Source organism: Temnothorax curvispinosus, unplaced genomic scaffold (genome assembly GCF_003070985.1).
Source record: "Temnothorax curvispinosus isolate PA1 unplaced genomic scaffold, ASM307098v1 QBEX01016179.1, whole genome shotgun sequence".
Classification (NCBI taxonomy): Eukaryota; Metazoa; Arthropoda; class Insecta; order Hymenoptera; family Formicidae; genus Temnothorax; species Temnothorax curvispinosus.
The window spans coordinates 1-20,819 of NW_020225959.1; the positions used below are offsets into that span (position 1 = coordinate 1).

Sequence of the window (20,819 nt, forward strand, 5' to 3'; positions counted from 1 at the left end):
GTTCGACACTACTGTACCGATACTACTATGTCACCTCATTAATTGGCGAATGCACGCAGACACACTCCTCGCATAAAAATAACATACAAACGTAATCTGAGATATTGACATTATAATTTAGTGCCTCTTTGTTAAAATTATGGAAGGTTACTAAAGTAATAACGAAAAAGAATTATTACATGTTCATCATAAAGTCGCGAAATTCTTTTACAACAGAATACCCCACTTGCACAAATTTGCAGTGAATACATTAATACGCTCGTTACCAAAATCGACTTATCAAGTACAAGTATAAACGAAGCAAAATGAAACTTTGAATAATAATAGTTATGGTAAAATGAATAATAGTTATGGCAAAATGAAACTTTGAATAATAATAATGTGGTATACGGGTGAGACGCCGCACCGCTGTGACTTAGGTCCAGTATTTTTTAGGTAGAGATCCTAGAAATATAATCTCCGATGCCCTTTTTCCAGTAATTCTGCTTCTTTTTGCGCTAATAATATCTCCAGCAGCACTAAATAAGCGTTCAGATGGGACAGACGTTCCCACAATCACGAAATATTTCATGGCTATTTCGTACACCTTTGGATAAATATCCTTCAGTTTATACCAAACTTTTAGTGGATCCTCGCTTCTGTTGACGACATTAGCATTAAGGAACTGTCGAAGTTCGACTGGTACGCCACCAGGCTCGTCGCAGTTTGTTGATGAAGATGCTATCAATTCATCGTGAACGTTCCACAAATCTTTTGTTTTCTCAATAGTATTTGATATATTATCTACGACAGCAGTAGATTGACTCCCTCTCTGATTTTCTTTCATCAATTGACATATCTTACTCATTGCTGTAGAAACAGCTAATGGACTGCGGAAGTGCAGTTTCTTGCTCGATTTGCCAATCCAAGTCGCTAGATTTGGCATCATATGGTGCAAAGCTAAATCGATCGAGGTTCTCCGCCGGAGAGCGTAGCCGTTGTTAACGGTTCCTCACGTACTCATACGAGACCTCGCTGTTTCGACTGATGCTTTAGGACCTGTAGAAGAGCAGTAAACCGTAGAATAGCTGGGTAAATCTAAGGTACAAACACTACAAACAGGTAATAGAATAAAGCATTAACAGAGAATTTACACGCTGCACATAGTACTTACGGATTGTCCTCGTCGTTGTCGTTCGTCTTCGTCGACCTCTGGTTTCACCGCCGTGATCGACACAATGAAACGAGCGAATCGTCGCCGAGTTTCTATTAATAATAAAACAATACGACCGGGAACTCTTGTAATGGCGGAATTATTCGCTGCATTCGCTTCAAATCGAGCTCCAAGTCGCTCGCAATCGGCGATACACACCAAATTGTTTAATATAAAGACGTAATTAGAACTTTCGAAGTAAAATGGGCTGCACGTGCACACGGAATGCGCAACTGAACACGGTAACGGTTACCGCGCGGCGACAGTTGGCGAACTTTGATTGGCTACCGCGTCGCTTCTTGCCGCGCGCAAGCGTGTTGCGTCCCATGTGTAGGAGCCAATAGGCTCCCTGAAAATAATCGATTAAATCGATTATCAAGAAAAAAGAATCGATTCGCAAATAATCGACCGTCTGAATAATCGATTAATAATCACGATTAATTCATGAAAAAGAATCGATTCTCAAATAATCGAATCAGAATCGCGCATCACTATTTCTCGCGAGGCGAGAGATGGAGAAGAATTCGTTCGCGTCGTCCTCGAATTATTTCGACAGACTGCGGTGCAAGACGCGCGAGATCGACGGAGGCATCGAGAGGCTCGCCGAGACCTGGAAGACGCCGCATCTCCTCATCGGCGGCTATGCGGAGCGCACGGCCGAGACCAATGCCTGCCTGGAGGAGTTGTGGGAATCTATCCGGAGTACCGGCGTGAGTACCTGATCCCAGAGATCGCGTTAACGAAACTTCAACAGTTTTTTTACGTGAGATAAAAATATCATAAACCAATGCGACAGATTACTTTGACCGTGATCTTTTTATTTTTCCTGAAAAAGTATTATTAATTGACATTGGTCCTAGGAGGCCTTCACGTGCTTTTCTCTCATTAAAATTGCATGCATTTAAAAATTATATTGCTTTATGTATGTATATTGATTTGTATATTTCTCTTAAAGTAATAAATTACATTTTAATTTTGTCTTAATTAAATCCAGGATCTTAACTTTGAATCTGAGAAATAACTGAAAAGATTAACCAAAACCAAAAAGAAGTAAATTATTGTTAATAATTTCATCGAGTCAATCTAATAAATATTAAAACACATTATATTATTTTATTATTTTCTCTTATAATCACTATATAAAATATAAGATTTGATTAATCAATCTAGTAAAAAAACATTACATTTTTATAATTAAATCCTTGGGTCCTAATAAAAATTTTTTTATTTAGACCGCAATTGATATTTAAGGATAAAAAGAGTTGCTCTTTCCAAAAATCTAATCGCTGATGGGATGGAATATCTGGAAAAGAAAGATATGAAGGTTGGAAATAGAGGCGAAAAGAAAAGTGTTTTGCCTTTTTTACTGATAAATAATCAACTAATAAATGATTTCACTTAGCTTTTTGAGTAGAATTTATGTTATGGATCATTCAAACAATAATTATATCAATTTTTTATACTCAAACAGGTAGATGGAATTATTTATTAATTGAATACTTGTCAGTGAAAAGGCAGGGGTCACTTACTTTTTTTACTTCCACTTTCAGCCTTTATATCTCTTTTTCAGATATCCTACTCCATTGCCGATTAGATTTTTAGAAAGAACAACTCTTTTCACTTCTAAATACCAATTGTAGTTTAAAAATTTGCATTAGGACCCGAGTTACAATGATCTAAAAGAGAAAAGTTTATGGGGACCTCCTAGAATAATTTCTTTAATAATAGGTTAGGGAAATGATCATTTATCTAATTATAATTTCATTTGAGAGCATTACAAATTGTCATATTTCTGTTATCAAACGTTAATATCGTTGTATTGTAGGACATTATTATTATTATTTATGCTTGGAATCATGTATAAAATAAGATATCATTAGAAGTAGTGTATTTTTTACTATAAAGAAAATTCTGAAGTGAGTATTTGATTATATATTGTGCAATTAATCATTAATAGAATGCGGCAGAGAAACTTAAGTCGAAATTGGAGCCATCGTTGGACGAGACAGATCAGTTGTTGAAGGAGTCACAAGCAATGTACGAAGACTTGAAGGGGCAGTGCGACAATTTAGACATTGTTCTAGCGGAATATGGCTATCATTATGAAGAGAGTAACGGCGGTTCAGAAAATCAGTCACGGTACGGTATCATCGCTTATGTGTCTAATCAATTGATAGAATAAGTTTTCGATCCCTGAGAGAGAGATTGTTACTGTGCATTTGCAATTTTACCAAACATACTACAAAGACATAGTTGCTGTGATGTTTTCTTCTCTTTTAGAAACGTTAGTCAGGATTGTGCAAATGACAATCTTTTGACTACTGAAGAGATGCCCGACATGGAAGTCGAGTTTACGCCGGACTTGACGTGGAAATGCAAGGCTAAATCCAGAGAATCAGACAGTTTGAATGGGAGTCAGAGGAATCCGATCAAGGGTATCGCGACGCCTGTAATCAAAAGTCTAAAGTCAGTTCTACAGTCAGAGATTCTTAATAGGAAAGGATCACTTTTAAGCAACACATCTGTGCAAGAATCAAATTACTCGAAACAAAATACAAAAGTATTGAGAAGATAATCTTGATACCGTAAAGTTCTTAAGATTAGACGGTACTACTTCAACCTTTGTACGATCGAAGATTACCGAACAATTTACGCGAACCGATAACAGCAGTAAGTTTTGCAAAAATCAAGGAACACAATTGTGTCTCTTGCACTTATAGTATATGCCATGAATAAAAACTAATATATCACTGAAAAATAATGTTTTCAAAACTTGATACACTTTCTGCTTTTCCAATTTCTCAGCGACATAAAAAAGGAAAGATGTGCCTGTCTAGATAAACGATAAAAATAATGATTAGAAAATAAATATAAAGTAATTTATAATTTATTTTAATCTTTCTTGAACTATAAATGCATTGTGTTTATACATCGTTAGTGGCTGCATTCCGATATTCACTGCCAGTACTGAAATTAGTATACATGATGTAAACTATAGATTTTTAGTACTGACAGTGAATATCAGAACGCAGCCAATATATGAAGCTGAGTTACTTTAAGGTTACATTACAATTTTACTACTGTTACGATGTAATAGAGTTAGAATTGAAATTAAAATAGAAGAAATTAGTTATTACGGATTTTTATACATATTTTTTGTAACAAAGAATTTTGTAATTAAGAAGTTTTATAATAAAAAAGCATACAAAAAAAATTGAATCGATTTTTACTGTGCTGTAAACAATCCTGGCATGATGGATGATGGAAGTGGAAGCAATCTTAACCAAACCGACTCAGCCTAACCTTAAAAGTGCGAAACTATTGTTGAGGAGTTGTCAAGAATGACGCGTTAAATTCTCGTTATTGCAATATAAATTTTGACAATATAAATCCAAATTGCTGATTTTCTGTCCAAGTTGGAGCAATAGATAACATATTTTATAATGAGTGAGATAAATATTATTAAGATGTTTTTTAAATGTGTATCTATTTGTTCCATATATTTATATACACATGTTTACAGGAAATAAGAATCAACTTTGTCAGCACAAAGACGTCTTTGAACGAATGAATTATTTATATCAGGTACGAATAATTATGAAATTTGTCATCCTTCAATAAGTGATTTTTACTTACCTTATTACAATGTCCAGATAGCATGCTGATGTTATTTATCGTCGTTTTGACGACAAATGACATCAGCTTGCTACCTGCGTAGTTTTTATCTGATGAAATACGAGATACTTTTGACGCTATTGTCATTTAATATTGCTTTGCAGGCTAGTCATCTAATGGCGTTAAAGAATCGAGTTGCGGCGTCTTACTTTGGCAATAATATGGTAGCTTGTGCCAAGAAGGCAGTATTACGCATGTAAGTTTCTAAATGACTCATCAATCTTTTTGAGAAAAAAAAAGTATTATTTATGGAAATTGTATTCATGATTTGTTATCTTAGGGAACCAAATTTGAAAAGAACTCTCTGTAAATGCTGTCAAAGTCCACTTATACCTGGAGAGACAGCCAGAGTTAGATTAGTATCAAAGCCTGTAAAGAGCATCAAATGGACGTGTTTAACTTGCATGAATACAAAGAGATATCCTACGAAAAAAGGATACAAAATATGGCTCGATCAGCCTGAATCAGTGGTCGAGATGTTAGATTTTACACCAAAATCAAAGAATAAGAACAAACAGAAACCTGGCTCTGGAGACACTCCTGAGAAAGTAAAAGAACAAACTAAAAATCACCCTACAAGTTGATCCATTTTGTAAACGTCAATATACAAGCAGAGAAAGCCAATCAAGCTCAAAGCAGATCCACTTTATAGACTAGTCCAAGATCTGGTGTACGAATATTTTTTATTAATGACTTACATAAAATATGTTACAATATTACAATAAATTTGTAATTAATAAAACAGATACTTTTGCTAACTGGAATATTCATAACCATCTAGTAATATCATGATACCGATAATAGTTTTACATTAAATGTTCTTAGAAATAACTCGATCGTAAGTTAAGTTACTGCTGTTCTCGAGTAGTTGCGATACGTTTTTATTTTATTTTTTTTACGGAAAGTGGCATCCGCAGGGAATTCCCGAAGGTCACGATCTTTGTGTTCTCAGCCGAGGACGGTTTGTGAAGTCGCTATTAAAGTGTAAAGTCGACACGGTTTTTTCGAAGGCAAGATTATTTCGCCGCAATGACACTGGAATTCGCTGCGAGCGTCATTATACTTCATCTAACTATGATATGACTATGTCCGCCCACCGCCAGCGACTCGTGCAAAATCATTACGAGTTTAAATGTTAAATCATCACACTCATGCTCGGGCGCAATCAAATCACAGTTCAATCGGAAAGAAGAGAAAAATATCAGTCATTTAAATGTACTACCTTAAATAAATATACGCTAGTACGAAATTAACGGTATTTAACTTAAAAACTATACGCGCTATCTCTCGATTATAAACGTTGTCCTGTTGTGCGTGTAGTAACAATGGCGCAATTGTTTGTTCACCGACCGAATACAACAACCGCATCCGTGTAGATGCCGAAAACGTGGCAGTGATCGTTGTAGAACATCCGTACGAGATGCCGTTCGTGTTTCGAACGCACGCGTACGTACCCTTGGAAACGCATAAATACTAAACTAACGAGGAAAAATAATACGAAAACTGGGCTGGACGGAATCTACACATTCACTTATATACATATATCTGTCGTGCCAAGCTTCGGTCGTGTAGAGTTATCTCACAGTATTCTATTTTATCTAGCTTATATTCTTCTCTCTTTCTCTTCTTTTGCCTTTTTTTTGATTCTCCTAAAAAGTAGACTCTAACGATAAAGTCAGACGGGACCCCAGGTTGGCAACGCACACATATATACATGCACACACCAGCTACAGGGATTAATTACTCCAGTAATATTGACTGTGTCGTTCGTCGTCACTCTTCATCATGAGTCCTTTCGCAAGCTCTCGTGGAAGAGTCTGAACTGAAAAAATGGCAAATGGTTACGCAAGTGAGAAAGAGGGCGGATCTCGCGAATGTCGTGTCTCGTGTTTGTGTGTCGTGTCGTGTCGCTCTTCTCGTACACGCGTCTACTCGCAGGACAAACCCGACCAATATCTAACTCGGTTATTGTCAAAGAGGTGTGTGCATGCGAGTCGCCCGAAGTACGCTCCGAAGAGGCGCGTGCAATGAAAAAGAGCCGCGGACAAAGAGGTACAACGTACGGCGACGGAGCTTATTTTAGAGATAGAAAGGGGAAGGAGAGGATGGGCTGAGCGCGCCCGCGTATCAGAGCTGATTTATATTAGCCCTGAAACGAACTGGGGCTGGCCGTCGCGGTCGACTGTCAATTGCGGCATCACGTTCGGGGAAGGCTGGAATGTTGATCCTTGAAAACCCATTGCCGATTCGTATAACTGAAACGTAAAATGAAAAAAATTCATATCCACTAAGTGTGACACTTTTTTTTATATGTATTTGTTCTTGAAACAAAAAGACACACGGAATTAAAGCAGATATTCTATATATCTGTATATAATGTATATATTCTTTTCGTTACTTCTAAGTCGTGTGTCTGTCATTGATCGTTGTAATTTTCATTCATGTTACGGCTAAAACTATGATCTCAGAAAGAGAATCACCAATCAGAATCTATCGGTGTAAAACGAGGCCTGACGGTCTGTAATGCTCATTAGCTTCATTCGACTAATCGACTTACATTGTGATTTCCTGGAAGTGTCGTATAATCCGGCGTGGTCGGACGATGCCTGTTCGTAGGCAATGGATGCTGGATGGTTGCGTAAGTGTTATCTTGGGACGTGTCACCCATGCCGACGCTTACGCCACTGCCGCGTCTCTCGCCGACGAGACCACCCTCGGGCTCGCTGAACACTTGCATCGTTAACTCCTGCTCCTCGTAGAGCTTCAATTTCCTACAATCGAGAAAAATACCTCGTCATATATCTTCGCGTGAGACCAATGCGTATGAAGAAACGAGACTTACTGTTCGATCCACAGGGGATTCTCCGTCGTGTTCAATTCGTCGATGATCTGTTTCTTAATTAGGCCGTCCTTCTTACGTATATCATTTGGCACAGTTATTACCCTGAAACATCATTGACCTACATGTATTGGATGTATAAGTGAGAGTACATTTGGAGCCTTGTTATTCTTACCAATGGCGTAAACAACAACAAACTACTGTAACAGTGACAGCGCCTACGAGTAAGACAACTAAGAGAGCTATTAAAGCAGCGAGTGCAGGGTCGAACGGTTCCTCTTGAACTCCAGCATATGCGGGCTGAAATAATCATAAATTACATATTTATGCAGTTTTCAATTATAAATAAGTAAACATATTTGTACAATCGCGATAATACTCAGATACTCACCACGACATTCTCTATGGCAAATCCGGCATAGTAGTGCTTTAAGAAATCGTATTTTGCATCAATAACTTTGAGCACGTGAGGTATCGGCGCGATGGTTTGAGTTTTCGGTTCGACGACGTGCAAATACATATCGCACCTAAAAAATAATTTTATATAAATTGTATGTGATATATGAATATTACGACAGAACAGATTGGGAAAGAATCATATATCCGTGTGCAATTACCATTCTCTGCGAATATGTCCAGAAGCGTCAACGTGATATCTGATATCATCCACTACGACTCTGCTTTGCGTGGCGTTGGATAACTGCGAAACAATTTCGTCGCGCACGCTGTTCACGTCCTCCGGAGACCGGGACAATATGACACGTATTAGCTGAGATGGTTCAAACACCCAGACCTTAAGAAAAGATAAAAATTAATTAAAATGACGAAATAAAGACAGATATTTGACGCGGCAATTGTGTCATGCGAAAAATCTTACAATTCAATATGTTAATTATTAATAATGTTATGTGTTAATATTAATGACTAATACTAATATCAAAGAGAAGACTGAGAGAGCGGCCACACCGGCGATCTAGTGCAATAGGATGCATCAGTTTGCAGAATGGACGATGATACAGGCAACAGACACAGCATTTCTGTTACGTTGGAAATTTTCAGCATTTCTGATTTCCGTTTCCTATTTCTAATGAGGGCCTTTACAACCACAATTTCAGAACTCACTAGAATTGCCGGCGTGGCCACTCTCAGTCTTCTCTCTGCTAATATCAAGTATTAAATTATAATGACAACTGTAAGAAGCTTACATGAACTCTGGTCATCGCATATCTTTCTGGAATGGCCGTCTCCTTGGCGATGACTTCAACGATAAACCTATCTTGATTATACTCTGCCATATATCCGCTCGTAACGAGTTTGCCGTCCTGCGTGACGTTGAATGGGCTTGGCACTATTGAGCCGCTCGGCTTTTCTGAGCCGTATTTGTAAAGATTCGCGCTAGCGACGTAGTAATGAAGAGTACCGTTGTCACCGACATCTAAGTCGGACGCGGTTACTTTGGTCACAAAATCGTTTATATTCGCCATGGAATTTACGCCGGCATAATAATCGTTGCGCTCAAAGATCGGCGGATTATCGTTCTCGTCTAGTACAATTATTGTTACGTTCACGTGGCCATGCTCCGGATTGTGAGTTAACGGCCGGCTGGCTTGCGTGGGATTGATATAAAGATCGGGATCGTTGGACGCGAGAATAGAGAGAATGTATTTGTCTCTTGTCTCGCGATCAAACGATTTATTCGCATAGATACTTCCGTCAGATTTATCCATGTAAAAGGCGTATCCTTCGTTTCCTAAAGGAGCGAGCAATACACGTGAGATACTTGAACCTTCAATTGCGAAAATATATAATATATTGAAAATTAAAATATCGTAAAAAGACTAATCTTTCTATCAATTTTTTATCAAAAAGTAACTGTCAAGAAATTATGAGAAGTATAATTAAAAGAAAAGTGTAATATATTTACCTGCTTCTATGTAATAGTAAACTTTGGCATGTCTGCCCTCGTCTTTATCTTCCGCTGTAACTTTGCCAATGAAGTAACCCTTCGGTCGATTCTCAGACACGTGAAAATTATACTCCTCGTAAAATTGCGGCACGTTATCATTTGTATCGACTAACTGAACAGTTAATAGACGCAGGGTCTCATACGCCGTAGGACTGCCATGATCGGCCGCTACAAGAACAAGCTGAAAGAAAATGTACATACAGAATTATAGTCGTCTCGTTAGAAAATAATTTAACATATTACTTACTTCAAATTTGCTTTTGATCTCGCGGTCGAGGATAATTTTCGATCGAAGTTCTCCGGTCTCTTGGTCTATAGAAAATTCCTCGGTTTCCTGAACGTTCCTATTGCCGACTTTTAAGTGATAGCTAACACGACCATTTTCGCCGGGATCTCTGTCGATTGCTTTTACAGTTAATATTAGATAATTCGGCACACCTGCATTCTGAAAATTAACCGCCTATTAATATATTTCGTATAATAAATTCATATTTCATATACTTTAATTTTGACTTAACTATAAAATCTATATGCTCTTTTTCTATTTTCGATGTAAACAGGAAACATTCTTATATGTACATACCTCTGGCACTTCCACGGTCGCGTTTGTCAGTTCCGGCATCACAAACTGCGGTTTATGCTGATTCACAGGCGTGACTCTTATATCGACGTAACATCTGTCCGAATGTGGACCATTTCCGGCGCCGTCGCGTGCTTCGACCTCGATCCTATAAGAACCGGCTCTGCCGAGGAGGGCGGCCGCGGGATACAGGATGCCCGTTTCGCGGTTTAACGAAAACGATTCATTCTCGTTTCCGTTAATGATTGTGTACCACACTTCACCGTTTGTTCCTTCATCTTGATCTACCGCTCGTACCTTAAAAACATCATAATTTGTTAATTTTATCATAAGCCTTAAAAAATTAGTTAATTTTAAATAATAAAAACGAAGAATATTGCAAATTAAACATTGAAGATTAAAAAGTATGATTTCTATCGATATTTTCTCTAAGAAAGGTTGACTTCAAGTTTTATATATATTTTTTCGGACATTTTCCATATTAGAGAAGCTTAATTATATAGCCTCGTATATAATTTAATGAAAAAATTCCATGTCTATTTGTGATAATAGTTATTACTTTCGGATTGTTCAACGTGATTTTAGCAATACCTGCAAGATGGGTGCCGGCGGATTAACGGACAAATTCTCCGCAACGGAAGCTCTGTAGCTGTGTTGTGAGAATATCGGTCTGTTATCATTCTCATCAATTAATTTGACAACCACCGGTACGGTAGTGCTTCGACGCGAATTTACATGGGCGCCGTCACTGGCCATCACCGTTATAGTGATTTCCGGTGTCACTTCTCTATCGAGAACCGTAGCACCGCCCACAGTGATCTCTCCGGTTTCATGCCCTAAAAATTGCATAAGATTGTATGAATGTTGAAAAATTAAACGCCATATATATCATTGTATATTGCTATATAACACTGTATAAAAATATTTACAAAACTAAAAAAATATTTAATTTTCTTAGTTTTATTTTTTACTAATACAATGCAATCGATGTTTGCTAGCTTACCGATGTTAAAGTCAGCAGCATGTTCGCCAATCAGGCTGTAGCTGACATCGCCGAAAGGTCCCTCATCGCCGTCCGTAGCTTTCACAACGGTAACGCGAGTGCCAGGTGGAGAATTCTCTTTCACCGATGCATTGTACATGTCCTTCTCGAACTTCGGATCCTGATCATTCACGTTGATCACGGTAACGGTAACTTTCGCAGTCGCGGAAAGTTGCGGCACTCCGGAGTCGTAAGCGACCACTGTGAATTCCAATTGCTTTGTTTCTTCGTAATCGATCACCTGACTGGTTCTTACGATTCCTGTGAACAAAGGCATCACATTCGAAACAGACGCACTCTTCCCAGTAAAAAAAAAAAAAACAGATCTGGTGTCTCGCATTCATTAGGATAAGCATCCAATTTATTATCAATTATTTCTATTAAGTATTTCGTGATTTGTTTATTTCTTGATGCAAAGAGTAAGTAATAATATAGATCAATAAATTAGAAGCTATTAAAATATTCTCTATTTACAAAGAAATTATTTTAAGATTCCTTTAAATACATCACGTATAGTAAAGTGCTGCTTTAGCGAGCAAATTGATTTTCGGCAGTGACTTTCGGAACATGCTTACGTGAAACTGACATGGGGATTCGCGATGAGCAACTTACCGGTAATATTATCAATATTGAAGTAAGGGCTCGGCGGATCGATGGCGTAACCCGCTATGTTACTATCAGCGTCTGTTGCCGTGAAAGCACCCACGACAGCGCCAGTGGGTTGCTCCTCTTGCATCTCTATCAGATACCGTGAATTTTCTCGGGTCCACGGCTTCAGAAATTCCGGCGCCATGTGGTTCACGTCGATGATAGTGACTACCAGCTTGCCTATTGAAGATTGCGATGTATGTCAAGAATGACAAAGAATATTTCGTATCATCTTTTTGAAAAATGTATTATTTACCTCGTCCCTGTTGCAATGTGGGTGCCGTGGTGTCGCTTACGACGATCGTAACGCTTACCGTCGCCGCTATATCACGATCCAAGGCCCGAACAACGGAAACCTGTCCGGTAGCGCGGTCGACCGCGAAGAAATCCTACAAGAGCGAAGAAACGTGATAAAAAGATACAGATAAGCTATGTGTACGAAGATAAGAAAATATTTTAAAAATAATAATATAGTACATTATATATATAAATCATATATATATATATATATATATATATATATATATAAATTATCATATATTTTATATTTTTATTATATATTATATATTATATCTTCTATAAAATACACAATTAATCAAATGACGAATTTACGCAAAAAATTCGATTTTCACGAGAAGATATACAGATATACAGTATGTATTTACTACACGTCTAAAAGTAATTTCTTTATTTCTACACGAATTTATGTGGATCTAAAGGCTTTCAAACGAGAGTTAAAACGAAAATGTTTCTCGTACTTTAAAAGATTTGCTGTCGTTGACGCGCTGGCCATTTCTGTCAATAGCGGTGATTGGCTCGGAAATGGCGAAGTTCAAAGCTTCGAGATTCGTGCTGTCCGGATCGGTGGCTTTCAATGTTGCGAAAACGGTACCGATTGGCGTGTCCTCCGTAACTTCGGCCCGCTGCGTTTCGGGCGTAAAATACGGGGCCTTGTCATTGCTGTTCTCCACTTCGATCATCAGTGTCGTCGTTCCGGTCAGGCTCGGAGTTCCTGGAATGAAATACGAGGGGTCGTGGAAATGAGCGTGGAGTCACTTGCAACAATTTTAGCGATTAATTGACGTTAAATTGCTCTTCGCAAAATAAAAAATTTAGTTCCTTCGTGCAGAGTAAGCATTGACACGAATTTTACCATTGTTTAATTTCTCCAATCGTTCGTGATGATAATGTTACCTTTGTCAAACGCTATCACTTCTACGTGATACGTGTTCTTCTCGTCGTAGTCCAATTTTCGAGACACCGTGACCACTCCGGTGGTCTCGTTAATAGCAAAGTCATCGAAAGCTCCTTTCTGTATTCTATAGACTAGCTCGGCATTGACTCCGCTGTCGGCGTCCGTCGCGGTCACTTCCTCCACTACAGTTCCTGAAAAGTCGAATGCGGTCAACTACTAACTTAAACACGATTAGTTCACGGAAAATGGTAATGAAATGGCCTCGCGGCCGACGGCAAGAAACGCAAGTCCTCCTAGCGGATGGGCATCGTTCAGGGCAGATATCCCATATCCGACGACCTTGATTACACCCGCGAGAGATTGCTCGTAATTGCGCAATCGAGGACACGCACGATCGTCGTTAAGCGTAATCCAGATACTTACCGATCGGAGATATCTCCGCGATGCTGGCCGTGTATATGTCGTGCGGGAACACGGGCGCGTTATTGTTAACGTCGCGCACGGTGATGTTGACGAGCGCGGAATCGACGAATATGCCGTCGCTCGCCTGTATCGTCAGAGCGATCCAGTCGTGGGTGGCGTTGGTCATGTCGACCGGGCTCTTGATGGTGATCTCGCCAGTGTCCGAATCGACGGCGAACAAGCCGAGCTCGTTACCGCCCACCAGAGCGTACGTGATCTTGGACGTCTTGTCCTTATCGCGCGCTTGCACCTTCAGCTCGGGCTCGAATTTCTCGGCGCCCTCGTCCACCACCGCGCGATACTTGTCCTGTAGGAAGCGTGGCGGACTGTCGTTCGCGTCTACCAGGCTGATGCGCAACGAAACGCTCGTTGTCTGTCCTTCCCCATTGTCGTCCGTTGCCTAAAAAAAGAATGTCACGTATTTATAGAATTTTTGCTGATTTACGCCAGTAAAAATAACTCAATTTATTTAAAAAAATGCATGGAGAACGCGAAATCCATTTTAGATAATATAAATTTAATCAAACTACATAATTCGATCGACTCAATTATTATCGCCCTCAGTTTTTAAATTTTGTAATACTATATATTCTAAATATAATATTTTATAATGCTATCAGGTTTGTTAGTTGTTGATATCGCAATTGTGAGGGCACCTTGTAAGTGAGAAAATACTCCGTCTGCTGCTCGTAATCCAGACAGGGCGACGTGCCGGGCGTCGGGCAGGGCGCGGCGGTGATGGTGCCGGTTTTCTTGTCGATCGCAAAGTGCTCCGCGCCCTGGCCAAGTAATTGGTAGACTATGCCGGCGGTGCCGAAGCTGCGGGATAGAGAATCGCAACGTAAATGAAGGGTGAACGTGCTTTGATGTCTCCCGGGTACAAAGCGCGTGCTTAACGAGCCCTTACCGCCCGCTGTCGCGATCCTTCGCCGTAATCGTTATAATTGGGCTCCCCGGGGCCGCCGTCTCGGACACCGTAGCCGTGTACGTGGGGCTCCCGAAGGAAGGAGCGTTGTCGTTTGCATCCGTGATGGAGATCGTTACCGTCGCCGTGGACGAGAGCTTCGGGTTTGTGTGGACTTCCTCGGCGACGACCTGGTAACGATAATCGCCACGTTTATTTTCCGCGTAATTTTCGCGCGCCGTTGTCGGCTACAATTAATTGTCTCGAAGAGAAAAAGAGAGAAAGAGAGACGCTACGACTCGATATCTTTCTAGTTATAATCATATATATTTGTAATAATTATTGTACCAAATTATAAATAAATATAAAATAATTATTAATACAATTATTAACGATCAAGTGAATTTTATTTTAATCGGATTACGTTACATTTTGCATTCTATATTAATTCCTGGTAGAGAATTATTCTCCCTTTGAAGAAGATATTGATTTAATTTATCCAGCAGCGTCTGTAAAAACTAATTGAGAAAGGGCGAGAGAGAGGTAAATGCCTCCAGCTCCACTTACCAGGATAATGAATTTCCGCTGATTAGGATTTTCGTAATCAAGCGAGCCGTTGGTAACGCGGATGTTCACGGACGTGCTGCCGGTCGCCAAGACGGGCTCCACGGTGAACGCACCCGTTATATCCTCCAGACGCAGGGAGAACACGGAGTTTAAGCCCTTAAAGTGAAAACGCCACCGTCTTATTAATTCCCATTCGCGAAACACGTGCGGGATTTCCCGCGGCCGAAAAGAGGCGAGGCGAGTTCCGCGTTGCGCGCGGAACAATGGAAAACAATGACCGGTCAATACGACTGCGACAAAATAATGATTATATCCGATCGAGGCTTTATAACGCGTCATGAATTATTTATCCATGCCGTTCCATATTGCGCTCGCTACCATTAAATACGCGGGACATTTAATAACCGAGTTAAACACGCACGCGGCGCTTTTCCGATCGTTCGCTATTGTTCCCCGCGGGAGCTTTACAAAAAGCCGAATATATTAATTGTAAATGTTACGTACATTATAGCTAGGCGTTTATCGCGCGTGCCGGATTAACCCTTGATTTTACGATGACGGATTATTAACCGCGCGCGCGCGGACGCGGAAGCTGCGGGCTCCGGTCCCATTTTTCGTCCCCGAGAATCAAGAGAGCGCGAGTCTTGCTCCGCATTCGGGTTCGAACGCGCGCGACAGGTAATATCTATCGATATTAAATCGGCCCTGGTGCTCACCACGTCCGGATCTTTCACCGTCATGTCCAGATGCGGCAACGGCGTGCCGTCCGGCACGTTCTCCGGGATCTCGATGTTGTACTCGCGCCGATTGAACGTGGGCGGCTCGTCGTTGACGTCCTTAATCGTCACGGTCGCCTCGGCCGTCGATACCGTCAATTTGTCGTTGCCGGGTATGCCGTCGATCAGCTCGCGGGCCTTCACGATCAGCGTGAGCACACCCGTCGAGTTCTCCAGCGCCTCTCTGTCCAGCGGCTTCGCCGTCCTCAGCTCGCCCGTGTCGTCGTCCAGTAGGAAGTAATCGAACGGGTCTGCGGGGAAGACGGACGGTTCGACATTCGTGATGTTTCGACATTCATGAAGACCTTCTATTGTTGCACGAGGAAGCTCGTGCATGCACAATTAATTCTGTAATCTCATCGAGTCGTTTTACCCGAAATTCTGCGTTTTATCTGTCCTCAACAGAATTTCGGGTAAAACGTTTCTACTCCCTGGGAAAATTAGATACTGTTATACTAAGTAAAAACAGAAATGTGCGCCTAAACGTTGCCATTATGTTTGTTTCATCCAAGTCTATGCGGATAAAGTAACGTTAGTTTGGAAGTTCGAATCCAGTTCGGATGAGAATACGATTTTGTACTTATGATGACAACTTAGATATGAAGGCTGAGGAGGAGGAGGAGGAAGATGAATACTCACTGGTAACTAATTCGTAGATCATCTTTCGCGGCATGCCCCTGTCGCCGTCTCGAGCCTTTACGGTCATCACGAGAGTCCCGATGGGATCGTCCTCGCGCACCACGCCTGTCAGCGAGTCCAGGAATTCCGGCGGGCTGTTCTGAATATCCGCCACCTTGATCTCGACACCGGTGGTTCCATTGTTCAGGCCGTCCTGCGGATAAAATTCGCACGTTCGAGTCGACTCCGGTGGTTTCCTTTTGTCCGATCGAGAGATTCGGAACATGCACGACACCCTGACTCCGTTCTCACAATATACAGTCACGAATCTCCATACTCTTAATTTTATTCTTTCCGCTTTCCCTTTCACATTTCTTAACACTAAAATTACCGAACCTATATCTATTTCTACCGAAGAAATCAAAATGAAAAAGAAAGAGAAAAAGAACAAACAAATTTATGAAATTAAATATTTGTATATTTCAACAAAATTTAGAGAAAATTTCAGAAATTGTGATGTTTTAAAAATAAATAATAATTATATTTAAAAATATGTCAAATCATTTTGACCCCCTTAGTTCTACTATTAAAAATGTAGATTCATCAATCATAGAATATAATATAGGACTGTATGCGGAAGAAAATTGTCTCCTAAAATTTACCTTCGATTAATCATGCTTTTCTGGTGTTGAGAATAGAGAAGAGACTCGAGAATTAAATATTTAAAGTCACATGTCACTCCGATTTGATTTATCAAATATTTTTCTGATAAATTTTGAGATGAATTTCTTGAGGCTATAGTTTCGGTTTATAAACCAATAATAGAATATTCAAACTCATCCTTTCCGAGAATAAAACGTTCAAACGCGATAAGATCGTCGGTTCGCGCTATTATTTATATTGTCGATTGAGATTTGCGTGAGTTTTAATGAAAAAAAAGTAGATCCTTCAAAATAAAAAGATCTAAAATCTTAACCGGACTTTTGTCGCGACGATTTATTTCGCACAGTCGTGAAGTTTCAGTCGTAATTTACGTGTCCGTTCATTTCGCCGCTGTAATTATGCGCGCTATCGCGAACGGGACCATCTTCTTGCACGGCAAAGGGGATGGCACTTCGGAGAGAGAACGCGTAATTAAAATCAATCTCCGCTGCTCTCGCACACAGAAAGAGCTCGTCGTTCGCGAGCGCACGAAGTGTCGCAAGTAACCGCAATTATCTCTTTATCTCGCACACGTGAACGCGCGAGGATGACATCTCATATTGGAGCGCGCGCGACGTTGATTAATTAATCCCCTCGCAGGGATCCCCCCTCGGGGATCCACCCATCTATTGAGAGAAATCAACGATTTGGCTGTAAAAACATACATATTAGCGATTTTCGGATCAATCAGTTTTAGGCTACGGTCAACATGACGCTACAAATGCTTCGAAGCATTCCTCTTCTCTTTTCTTTCAATGAAGAAAGAAAGAGAAGAAGAACGCTCCAAAGCATTTGTAGCGTCACGTTGACCGTAGCCTTAAATTCCGGACTGCCATTCATCGCCGGCTGAATGGGAATCTACATATTTTCAAGATCATAATATAACACTGTCAAATTCATAGTGTCAAATTATATTCAATTTGAGTCATTTTTAATCATTCCTAGGTCACTCCTATCACTCCTACTCAATATGTCGTTAATTTAACTAAAGCAATTTTAATGTAACTAAATCAATGGCGAGTCCAAATAATATATTGTTTTCCGTTAGAATAACGATAGTTAATATGATAGTTAATAATAACAAAATGCTATTTAACTCAAAATATTGGTTTAAATTTGATCCTTTAATATTTAACAGTGAATAATTCTCATATTTTGGATTACAAGACACATATGATAGCGCGTCGCACAAAGAATATTAAATTCAAATAGAAAAAATTAAAAGAGACTCAATCTGCAATTCAGTCGCTACACAGCAGCCGAGGTTGTTTTTTTTCTCTCTTTTATTATACCTATGTAAAGATCTGATGCAATAAGGATTGCGGGGCAACGTCGGCGCGAAAGACGAGGATCACAGATCGCATTTAGCGCTAAATGCGCGACGAGAAAACGCGCCATTACATAGCTCGTACGCGCCCGTACGGCGGGCAAATATTTACTGTTTTTCTTCAATTTCGCCGCTATATTCCTCAGATATTGCGGCGAAAGGAAAATACCGCGGAATCGATGTACGGGTGAGAAAACCGCATCGATCATACGGGCACGTTCGCGGTGTAAGACCTAAATGAGCTCAATGTTTGCCGGTTTGCGCGGCGCAACGTACGTTTTCGCGCACGAAAACGCATAGTAAATCACGATTCCCTTTTTAGTTGGCACACGGGGAGAGAGAGAGCCGGCGGGCTTAGACCCTTTCCCACATATATATGTGTTTACAGTGTATTTTAACGTATCGGAACGACGTCGACGGGAATCAAAGGGTAACCGAGGTAACTGAGGTTTCCTATTTCCGGGCACCGGGCCCGCCCCGCACGGTCTGCCTTTTATCTGTAAACCCTTTGAAGTCACGTAAACTCGATAGTGTTCTTCACGCTCGCCGGAGCTCGCGGAGTTCATTTTAAATAATATGAAGCCTTTTTACCACGGAAGAAAGCGCTTCGATCCAACCGGCGCTAAAGCTTCGTGCTGCATACGAGAGAAAAGAATTCAGATTAAAAGAAGGTCACGTTTAATATGTAACAGGCGCAATCTCCAATCTGCTAAAATGGCGCGTCAGAGAGGAAGAGACAGAGAGAGAGAGCGAGAGAGAAATGTTGTTTAAACGTCGTCATAGACATAATTATCGAGAAACGTTCGAGCGTTAATTAACGCTGCCGCGAGAATCGCTCGTTTTGCCACTGAACGGACGGTTGGGGTTTAAGCCAACCCTGGGCCGACAACAGACACACGCGGGTTCGTCCGACGCACGTCATTCTCCGCGTCCTCGTTAGTTCGCAAATTCGCCCGTATCCCGAATTTGCCCGCAATCTCGCCCGTGTTACGGTTGCGCATCCCGTTTACGGACGGGCTTATCCGACGTGTTTGCGAGAAACGGGCCGATGCTTGGCTTTCCTTCGCGGCGCGCATAATTAGAATCAATCCACGAATTGAGGGAAGGGGGAGGGTGAGAGAAAGAGGGGGGAGGGGGGGAGAAATACTCACGCTCGCTCGCAGCAGCAGCTGATAGAAAGGCCTCTCCCGGTAGTCGAGGGGTTGCCGCAGCACCAGGGCGCCCACATACGTGTTCTGGCTCCTCTCGACGTTGACGATGCCGAACTTCTCGCAGGCATCCAGGAACTGCAACAAAAGTTGAGTGTTATTGCGCTTGTATGAGTTAATCACGACAAGTACGGCCGATCGCCTGGCATATTCGCCATTTTGGCCGACGTATGAAGCCGGAATACTTCGGCAAGTATTCGCGAAGTTTTAGCGAGGATCCAGCGTTAATTAACCGATTTGTCGTTACATTGAGTACCCATCTAAAAGTTGTGGCACCTTGTCACTTAATTAGAGCTCTTATGAAACGCTCTATACGTTTCATCAAATTCGCGTTCACTGAGAAAAAAATACTTTCTACTTTCACTTTATGTGAAATAAACTTTACATTCCAAATAAATTTTCAAGTATTTTTTTCTCATTGTCAGTATGGTAACTTACGAATCTATAAAATCATATTTGTTAAATCACACAGGAAATTTAGAAATTGCTGGCGCAATTTTCATGCGTGTCACGCTCTTTGAAATAAACGAAAAATATTAACGCGGATCCAGACATCACTATATAAATGTCCACAGATTCAAAATAATTCGCGTTAAAATCGCGCGTGTCTCCCCAATTTATAATAAATTTCTGGCAAATTTCGTGTTTGCTGCGAGCGGTCGAGTTGCCGCATCATCGCCATCGAACTCGCGGATCGTTAATGGAAAATTTCACCGTTGATTCCGATTTCGCGGGATGATTCGCGCCCCAGTATTCTGAGCACTGTAAACATTAGTTACGCTTAATGACTGGACGCAATCGCGTCCTATTCGGCCAGTGCAGTGCAGCGGCGTCGCGTTTTCGCGCGTATAACGAAAAACGAGGGAGGGCATTAAAGTTTGCCGCCGTAAAGCCGGTGGACCATTAGTTAAAAGGTTTTACGGTTTTATTGGTCGCGCCTAACGGCTCCGACCGGGAATTTATCGAGCGGATATGACGTAGAGGGTGGTGCGTTATACGTACTAATATTCCGCCGCGCATCTTTCCCGGGAGAAGCGCGAGAGGGAGAGGTGGTGCAGAAAGAGAGAAAGGGGGGCAAAGCCAGGAGGCTGCAAGCAGATAATTTTAACGGGTCGCGA

General features: G+C 40.9%; 3 protein-coding genes across 3 annotated transcripts in view; 2 read left to right on the forward strand and 1 right to left on the reverse strand.

Moving 5' to 3' along the window:
* Nucleotides 1-1,692: 1,692 nt before the first annotated feature.
* LOC112466431 lies at nt 1,693-4,372 on the forward strand. Its single transcript, XM_025034520.1, has 3 exons — nt 1,693-1,902; nt 3,150-3,331; nt 3,473-4,372. Exons 1-3 carry the CDS (start codon nt 1,705-1,707, stop codon nt 3,765-3,767), a joined length of 675 nt encoding a protein of 224 aa, XP_024890288.1. The 5' UTR covers nt 1,693-1,704; the 3' UTR covers nt 3,768-4,372.
* A 167-nt stretch (nt 4,373-4,539) lies between these two features.
* Nucleotides 4,540-5,613, forward strand: LOC112466432 (ribonuclease P protein subunit rpr2). The gene is made up of 4 exons (XM_025034521.1): nt 4,540-4,639; nt 4,716-4,777; nt 4,972-5,063; nt 5,148-5,613. The coding sequence occupies exons 1-4, from the start codon at nt 4,636-4,638 to the stop codon at nt 5,449-5,451; spliced, it is 462 nt and encodes a 153-aa protein (XP_024890289.1). The 5' UTR covers nt 4,540-4,635; the 3' UTR covers nt 5,452-5,613.
* A 143-nt stretch (nt 5,614-5,756) lies between these two features.
* The window catches only part of LOC112466430 (cadherin-87A), a 197,593-nt gene continuing 182,530 nt past the window's right edge, over nt 5,757-20,819 (reverse strand). Inside the window, exons 7-29 of the mRNA XM_025034519.1 lie at nt 19,645-19,779; nt 16,486-16,678; nt 15,787-16,097; nt 15,071-15,226; nt 14,507-14,694; nt 14,256-14,418; nt 13,561-13,999; nt 13,137-13,328; nt 12,701-12,954; nt 12,199-12,331; nt 11,907-12,122; nt 11,256-11,555; nt 10,844-11,088; nt 10,256-10,549; nt 9,920-10,117; nt 9,631-9,853; nt 8,912-9,456; nt 8,324-8,499; nt 8,098-8,233; nt 7,882-8,006; nt 7,710-7,811; nt 7,425-7,638; nt 5,757-7,122 (exon numbers count right to left, since the gene is read on the reverse strand). Coding sequence (XP_024890287.1) covers nt 7,006-7,122; nt 7,425-7,638; nt 7,710-7,811; nt 7,882-8,006; nt 8,098-8,233; nt 8,324-8,499; nt 8,912-9,456; nt 9,631-9,853; nt 9,920-10,117; nt 10,256-10,549; nt 10,844-11,088; nt 11,256-11,555; nt 11,907-12,122; nt 12,199-12,331; nt 12,701-12,954; nt 13,137-13,328; nt 13,561-13,999; nt 14,256-14,418; nt 14,507-14,694; nt 15,071-15,226; nt 15,787-16,097; nt 16,486-16,678; nt 19,645-19,779 — 5,055 coding nt within the window. The 3' untranslated portion in view covers nt 5,757-7,005. The remainder of the gene's footprint in view (nt 7,123-7,424; nt 7,639-7,709; nt 7,812-7,881; nt 8,007-8,097; nt 8,234-8,323; nt 8,500-8,911; nt 9,457-9,630; nt 9,854-9,919; nt 10,118-10,255; nt 10,550-10,843; nt 11,089-11,255; nt 11,556-11,906; nt 12,123-12,198; nt 12,332-12,700; nt 12,955-13,136; nt 13,329-13,560; nt 14,000-14,255; nt 14,419-14,506; nt 14,695-15,070; nt 15,227-15,786; nt 16,098-16,485; nt 16,679-19,644; nt 19,780-20,819) is intronic.